The sequence below is a fragment of the Labrus mixtus genome, chromosome 20 (genome assembly GCF_963584025.1).
Source record: "Labrus mixtus chromosome 20, fLabMix1.1, whole genome shotgun sequence".
NCBI classification, from domain to species: Eukaryota; Metazoa; Chordata; class Actinopteri; order Labriformes; family Labridae; genus Labrus; species Labrus mixtus.
Genome location: NC_083631.1, coordinates 2,341,424 through 2,349,700, shown reverse-complemented (window position 1 = coordinate 2,349,700; position 8,277 = coordinate 2,341,424). Strand labels below are relative to the sequence as shown.

At 39.9% G+C, this 8,277-nt stretch overlaps 2 protein-coding genes across 4 annotated transcripts in view; both read left to right on the top strand.

Annotated features, from left to right (window-relative positions):
- Nucleotides 1–3,652, top strand: part of LOC132953882 (adhesion G protein-coupled receptor E2) — a 9,034-nt gene extending 5,382 nt beyond the window's left edge. For all 3 annotated transcript variants that reach the window (XM_061026232.1, XM_061026234.1, XM_061026233.1), the window contains exons 10-19: nt 1–46; nt 137–327; nt 422–583; nt 685–879; nt 1,129–1,346; nt 1,452–1,512; nt 1,595–1,686; nt 2,126–2,294; nt 2,375–2,470; nt 2,722–3,652. The exon at nt 1–46 is cut by the window's left edge and continues 77 nt beyond it. In XM_061026232.1, coding sequence (XP_060882215.1) covers nt 1–46; nt 137–327; nt 422–583; nt 685–879; nt 1,129–1,346; nt 1,452–1,512; nt 1,595–1,686; nt 2,126–2,294; nt 2,375–2,470; nt 2,722–2,763 — 1,272 coding nt within the window. In that variant the 3' untranslated portion in view covers nt 2,764–3,652. The remainder of the gene's footprint in view (nt 47–136; nt 328–421; nt 584–684; nt 880–1,128; nt 1,347–1,451; nt 1,513–1,594; nt 1,687–2,125; nt 2,295–2,374; nt 2,471–2,721) is intronic.
- Nucleotides 3,653–4,278: 626 nt separating this feature from the next.
- On the top strand, nt 4,279–8,200 carry ptger1c (prostaglandin E receptor 1c (subtype EP1)). Its single transcript, XM_061065543.1, has 3 exons — nt 4,279–4,927; nt 6,670–7,593; nt 7,718–8,200. The coding sequence occupies exons 2-3, from the start codon at nt 6,670–6,672 to the stop codon at nt 7,949–7,951; spliced, it is 1,158 nt and encodes a 385-aa protein (XP_060921526.1). The 5' UTR covers nt 4,279–4,927; the 3' UTR covers nt 7,952–8,200.
- Nucleotides 8,201–8,277: the final 77 nt, after the last annotated feature.

Below are 8,277 nucleotides of genomic sequence, written 5' to 3'. Positions count from 1 at the left end.
GACATGCAGATGGAGACAGCTGCAGGAGATCCTTCCTCTTACCCTGGTAATCATCTTGACTGTAATTAATTAATTAAAGTTTTACCACTTTAATGAATGTACATTAAATGTTTCCCCTTCCTGTGCTTTGTGAAAGGCTTTACAGCAGTGTCCCTGCTAAGCTATGCAAACCTGGAAGGCTCTGCAGAGGGTTTCTACAGTGGAATGAAACCAAAAGGAAAGGAACGTTTTAAGATCAACTCTAAAGTAGTGACTGTTTCTGTCAGCAACACAAACACAAGCCATCTCCAAGAGCCTATCAAGTTAACCTTTAACCACCTGGAAAAGGTAGCATTACATCATTTTCTATCAAGGATAATAATATATTCATGCCTGAAGATAAGACTTTTATCATGTTTACTAACTCGATGTTGTTTCACAGAGAAACCAAACCCACGCGTGTGTGTTCTGGAACTCCTCAGAGGAAGGGGGGACGTGGTCTGCTCGTGGCTGCAGTGTGGTGGAGTCCAATCCTGAATACACTGTGTGCTCCTGCAACCATCTGAGCAGCTTTGCTGTGCTCATGGCACTTTATGACTTGAAGGTTCAAAATCTTAAAAAAACAACCTTGAGGCACAACAGCGTGTAAAGTCATTTTCTGTTTTTTGTAATGTAACCCTTCTCTCTCTGTGTGTCTTTGAACAGGACAGGTTTGAGTTAGAGCTGATCTCATGGGTGGGTCTTTCCCTGTCACTTATCTGCCTCTTCATCTGCATCCTGACGTTCTGGTTTATACGCTCCATCCACAGCCCCAGAACAACCATCCACCTTCACCTATGCATCAGTCTCTTCATTGCCAACCTCATTTTCCTCGTAGGCATCTCTCGTACAGAAAACCCGGTAATTACTGACGTAACATTTAAAATGTCTGCATTGCCAAGATCAACACAGAACATTTCTGAAACCTTTGAATCAACAGTGAAGTTTATGGAGCAACAGTAAGCTGCTAAGTGACATATCTGGGTGCTTAAAACTTATATAGTTGATTGAATAAGTAGTTATATCTATTCTATACACCATATTTCTCTGTAATCTCTGCACTTTTCTTACTAGTCATAATCATTCTCCTCTTTCTCGTCCCTGTCCAAGGTTGGCTGTGCAGTGGTTGCCGGGTTGCTGCATTTCTTCTTCCTGGCTGCATTTTGCTGGATGTGCCTGGAGGGCATACAACTCTTCAGGATGGTAATCCTGGTCTTTAACACCAACTTCAAAACCCTCTACATGATGGCAGGTGGCTATGGAGTCCCAGCTGTAATCGTCGCTATCTCTGCCTTAGTTAACGCCAAGGGATACGGCACTGATAGACAGTGAGTTCCCTCTACTGATGCTAATGTTATTTCCATTTAAAAATGTTACCTGAACCCGAGCTTACGTTGTTAGTCCGTTTAATTAAATCTAAATTGTTATTGCAGTTGCTGGTTGAAGCTGGATTTCATTTGGAGTTTCTTTGGCCCCGCCTGTGTCATCATCATTGTGAGTATGAACATAATTATTGATGTGAAAATGCTCTAAACTGTGATCATTGCTTTTTTAAAGCCTCTCCTTTGCCTTTCAGATAAACATTTTCTTCTTTCTCATGACTGTGTGGAAATTGGCACAGAAGTTCTCAAGTTTAAACCCTGACCTGGACAATCTGCAGAAAATAAAGTGAGTTCTTGCAGGACTACAGACTGTGTATATAGACATTCATCCAGCTGTTACTGGGCAAGAGGCAGGGTACTCCCTTGACTGATTGCCAGTCAGTCACAGGGCTGACACAGAGACAAACGAACATTCATTCTAACATTCACCTACTGGCAATTTAGAGTCACCAATTATCCTAAAAAGCATATCTTTGGACTGTGGGTGGAAGCCGGAGGAGCCAGAAGGAACCTACACATGCACAAGGAGAACATGCACACATTCACTGTAAGACAAGGGATTTGAACCAGGAACTTTATTGCTTTGAGGCAACAGCACTAACCACTGCACCACCATGCAGCCTGTGTATTTGTGATCATATATTTGATGTCTGGAACACTACAATTTCTATTCCAGTATGAGTGCATGAGAATTGACCCCTGAGTGTCTTTGTTGCCCCCTGCAGGGTTTTCACCATTACTGCAGTGGCTCAGCTGTGTGTGTTGGGCACCATGTGGATCTTTGGATGTTTCCAGTTTGAGGAGGGCACCATTGTAATGTCCTACCTGTTTACCATCTTTGGCAGCTTTCAGGGGGTCATGCTCTTCGTCATGCACTGTCTCTTTTCTAAACAGGTCGGTCACAATCCTCTAAATCTGAATCACAAACGGCTACTTTTTCTGAGGGCAATACTCATGTTTTATTCTGTGCTTAGGTGAGGGAGGAGTATGGAAACATCCTGTCAAAATGCTGTGCACCCAGGAAGAAGACATACTCAGAGTTCAGCTCCTCCAACTCCAGCAAAGCGCCGGTAAATATTTATTTCTATTTGCAGTGTCTCTTTTGGTCAAACAATGTAAAATCTATTTGGCTCAATTTGTAGGCTTCATTTATTATCAATACTGATAATAAGTTATATTTTAATTAATCCTGTACCCAATAAAAGTGTTAAAATAAATCAAAAAAATGTCATCATCCATTAATCCAGTAATCATCCATACCTCATATTTAAAGGTCTGAGAGTGTCTGTCAGGACTGATCAGTCTCTGTCTCTGTCCTCAGGCATCCAAGAGCAGCCATGACACCGGAGAGTCTCACATCTGAGGTGACGACAGTCACAGGGGAGCAAGGTCCACTCATCTCCTAAAGATTGCAATCTCAGACATACAGCCAACTACTGCCCTGCAATATGTAGCCAATGCACCAGATTGCTTCATTGCAAAATGTTGTATATAGAATATTCTTTACATTTTAATGTATTACAATGGAACTGGAATGTGTATTATAATTTATTATAAATGGACGACTGTCTTAAAAATGAGAGCTAACATTGATCAGCGGGGAAAGTCATCATGGAGATTATTTTTTTAAACTGAATGACGTGATATTTAAGCAAAGCTGTATAGATTTTTCATGATTAAAGTCCATTTGCTTTCCTTGGATTCCAACACTTGGAAGTATTATCTGAATGGACATTTATGCAACTTGTTTTTTCAAAAGTCTCCACAAGTTTCACAGTTTTCACATGTAGAAAATAATGTTCAAGGGACCTGTTTATCCCACCAGCAGAGACAATCAGAAAGAAACAGACTAAGTAGAGCACTAGTAGAGAAATAGACTTTAAATGAAAGTAGGAGTATTTTTATATAGAGAGGCAATTTAGTTTATATTTCAGTTATTTACTGCATTCCCTTTCCCCAAGCATGATGTAACATATTTAATGTAGTATATCTAATTGACAAGAGTTCTTTATGTACATAGTTTAGGGAATAAATGTGTCAAAACTTGAATCAGCAAAACCTTTCTTGTTATTGTAGGTTAGATTATTAGTATTGTTTTAAGCACAAGTGTAAAGTTTATATCAGAGTTATTTTATTAGATTTTGTGTCCTCATGATGTAAATTAATGTTGTTGTTGTTTTTTTTTTACTGTTTTCATATATTGCTTTTCCTGTAAGCTTTAAATTAAATAAATATTGGTATGTTTTAAAAAACTTGAAGTCTCTGTGTGAAGGTAGTCGCACCAATGTTCTTGGATTTATATCTTTGAGAAATATAATTCATCTGATCTGAACGGCTGAGAACAAAGACATCTTCTGGAGTTACAAGTGTCATTAAAGAGACAGAATGTGTTTACAAAACCTTTGCAACGACGGTGTCTTCCTTCCTGTCTAATGCTCTGAGTTACATAACTCTTTGCACACTGCTGGAAGACTTATCTGGCTGCTTCACTTTAAAGATAAAAGCAACACATAAAGAGGAAATACAAGATCATCATGTCTGTCATCCTGTTTACGTGAGAAACCGAAGTGATCATCTCATGAAAACAACTTTGAAGACTCAAACTTGGCACATCATTTGCGCAAATGTTAATGAGTAGTCTGACTTTGTGCTGATGTTTATGTCACTCTAACAGGTAATCAGTTATTGTATATATTTAATGTATATACTTTATTAATCCCTGAGGTAAATTCTGTTTTTTACACTCTGTTTTTAAGAGACATGCTTCTCACATAGGCCTGAAATCCAGAGGTGCACAAACAGGACCTGTGGACATGCATTAGTGGAGCGATGTCAGAGTGGGGCTGCTACTGGTTCTACTTGCTATGCAAGGGCACCAGAGTGGTGGGGGGTTCGGTGCCTTGCTCAAGGGCGCCTCATCTGTACTCAGTAAGTGCCCTGGCACCTCTCCAGCTACAAGACTAACTTCCATATTATGGTCTGCATTGGGACTTCAACCTGCGACCGTCTGGTTCCCAACCCAAGTCCCTACGGACTGACCTACTGCCGCCCAATCATGACAGTTTCATAAAACCAAATCCCTTTTTTTATCATGGAATAAGAAATACTCTTGAAAAGTATTTGGATTAATGTTGGCAATGAAGCTGACTTTTTCGCACTGCTTAACTATTCAGCCAGCACTAGATCAATATTACAGAGTGAGAGTGATGACTGAACCCCCTTCTGGTTTAAAGGATGAGCAGAGGAGACGAAGAGGATGAATGATACATCCAGATGGGGAGAGAGGATGGAAAGTGCAGGTCCAGCACGTACAGATAAAATAGCTGCAGAGCCTCTGGAGAGAGACAGCCGGACTTGGATGAAAGAGATAATGTCAGAGAGGCGGAGGAAGAGCAAGGGAGGAGAACACGAACAAGTGATTGTGAACGGTGATTACTGTATGACACTGCAGACAAGATGCACATCTGCCTTCTCTCCTTTTTCCTGAAATATATAACAGTCCTGCGTTCTTCTGGAGTCAACTCAAGGTAAAGTTCATTCATAATTAATTATTATTTAATGGTGGGTTACTTCATACTGGGCATACTTTCTTTCTGGTGGCAAAATAGGGAAAGTAACGCTTGATTTAAAGAAAAAGAAAATAAAGATAAGACTGGTGCATTGGATAAGGAAAGTTCGGGCTCCTTGATGATTTCTAATATTTAATTACACATTTAATTATACATTTATAATCAGTAACAATCCTAAGTAGTTAAAGACAGACATCCTGATAAAGGGTATTTAAGATGTACTGAAGGGGATGACTCGTAATAGTATTCAATAAATGAGGAATTTAGGAAGAACTTAACAGTAAGAGTAACAACTGATGTAATGGCAATTTTCCAATTTTTTGCTATGTGCCAATTATTGCCATTAATACACAGGTAGGGGTGAAGTCTTACGCAGATGCAAACAATGATTTTCCAGTCGTTATTATAGTTGAGTTGGAGGTTTATTGCAGTTAATTGATGGGGATATGAGAATAAATCTAATTATATAACATTTCCAACACAAAATGGCTCCTACAACTGATGTTTGAGAGAAGATATTGTATTCAGTATGTGTCACATGAATAGCCTAAACTTAGTAAACAATGACATATTTGTCAAAGCTTTAGTAACTGAAACATCCTGTTATTTTTCAATGTAACACCTGGATTCTGATTAAGCATGCAGTTCCTAACAAGTTTCCACACACACTTTCTCTGTGACCACTGGCGCAAGCTACTAATAAAGTAATAGTAGGGTCGTTATAAAAAAATCAAAAACTAATACATTGTATCAGAAAACTACGGACAAAAGATAAAAAATTTAAATGATGAGAACAATGCAGGTATGTTGTGATCCATAGGTTACAGGTACAGTTACACCTTTACGGTGCCTTTTGCTATTGGAGATTTCCACCCACGTACATCAGACAGCCTGTGTACATTATTGCCACGTCCTTATGAGAAAGAAATCATACATAGAGTGGGATTCCACAAACCTGCTGCAAATATCAAACAAAGTGCATAATGTATAAAGCTGATCATGCAAATTGGAATATCTAGATGACATGGAAGCAAAGCAAATACAAGATTGTTGGTGCCAAAAAAAACAATATTATTCTATAAGTTTTGAATCCTTTAAGGTGCATTAAAGCTTCTTTAAGAAGTTCAAAAAGTAATGACTATTACATATTAACATTTTTAACCCCATGCTCTCTGTTCCCATCACAGACACAAAACTTGAAGCACACTAATTACATTTTGACAGTTCAGCCAGAACCAGGATGGTAAAAACAAATGTTGAAAAGAGTATCTTTTCTTTATGAAAGGAGGCACTCTGGAAAGACATGTGCAGCAGAAATGTTACAAGTTTCCACATTTCCTCACCACGACTGATGTGCAACCACAGTATTTGTTGTAAAGACAGACTAAAAAATATCCTGCATGTTCCTTAAACGAATTTGTAATTGTGATGTAGCATATTGTTATTGTTTCATTTTTATATTTTCGAAGCAAGCACCCTTTGCATGCTCTGTGCATGAAAGTTAAAGACACTGGATAAAGGCTTTAGAAGAGTGCCATCGTCTCCTCTTTGTTATTGCCCGGTCAGTAGTTACTCTTCTAAATAAGGTCTAAATTACTTGAGGCATCTTATGGACAGCAGAACAGGAAGACCTGAATATAAAAGATCATCAATGTATATGAAGTAATGAAGCATTTTAACTTGCCTGTTATTCTCTGTAGATGACGTTGAAGATAAGGACATCATCGATACTCATGACTGTATTTTCTACCTCTTCTATGCCGTCCATCTTTCATCAAAACATGAAGGTCAACGTATCCACACAGTCAAGCTCCTGGCTGAACAGCAGCAGTGTGCCAGCATTCAGGTCTTCAGGTTTAGGCATGTCCTGTTTCACCATGATATTTGGAGCCATATCTAACCTCACAGCTCTGGGCATCCTTGTTAAGTCTCGGGTCCGATTTCGCCGCCAATCCAAAGCACCTTTTCTGTTGTTGACTGTGGCTTTGCTTTTGGCTGACCTGGGAGGTCATGTGATCCCAGGTGCCTTTGCTTTGTATTTGCACATGAATCAGAGGAATAAAATGCAGGCAGGGAAGCCCACCAAGGAATTCTGTCAGATCTTCGGGGCAAGTATGGTGTTTTTTGGCTTGTGCCCTTTGCTGTTGGGTTGTGCTATGGCAGTAGATCGCTGTGTAGCCATCACCCAGCCATTTTTTCATGCTGCTATGATCAAATTGACTCACATGGTGCGAGTTGTGTTTTTTCTGTCTTCTCTTGCACTTTTTCTAGCAGTTCTGCCTTTCTTTGCTGTGGGGACTTACACTGCCCAGTACCCGGGAACATGGTGTTTTTTGCCTCTCCATGGGTCAAAGACTGCAGCCGACACCAATCTGGCCCTGATCTTCTCATGCCTCGGTCTCTCTGCTCTCACTCTTTCTCTTCTCTGCAACATACTGAGTGGCCTGGCATTGCTGAAAGCCAGAATCAAGTCCCACACAGTTAACACAAAAGCAAGAGCTCAACGGACTCGCCACCCATCATCTGCATCGTCTTCCTCCATGTTTTGTTCGTTGGATCTGGAGATGATGGTGCAGCTGGCGGTGATCACTGTGGTTTCCTGTGTGTGCTGGAGCCCTTTTCTTGTGAGTACTTCTTTTTTTAGATGCAGAACCGGATATTATTTGTAAGCTATAGCTATTTCTAAGAATATCTGTGATAATAAATAATAGCTACACCTAATGAGTAATTTTGTGTCTCTCATTATAGATCCACATTCTTGTAATACAGTTCAAACAAAACCCTGCAGTCTCAAGGGATGGGTTCATTCTTCTGGGCTTACGCATGGCCTCCTGGAACCAGATCTTGGACCCCTGGGTGTACATCCTTCTGCGGAGGGCAGTGCTTTTTAGAGTGTGCTGTGCTTTCTACTCTCAGAGAGCCATAGTGACAGAAAACAGCTCCTATGCAGAGACACACAGGCAGGCCTTCAGTCTGCAGTGACAATATTGCTTTTGAACTTTTTTGACTGAAATAAATTATTTGTTTTATGTATGTCATTAAAAAAAAAAAGCGTTTCATAACTTTGTTTTGTTACTTTCATGAGCACTTGGTAGACAATAGTTTGTAAGAAAGCAGCATGAATGTGGGATGGACAAACTTTCACTATACATTTCACAACATTTAGTTAGTAGTCAAAGCCGATGCTACTATCAATAGCAGCCACCTGCAAATCTAGTGGTTGGGAAATTTGGGAGTGGTTTGTGTAAGCCAATCAGAGTCGAGAAACGCCTGACAAGCAGCGAGTTCAACAAATAAGCGAGCTGCTG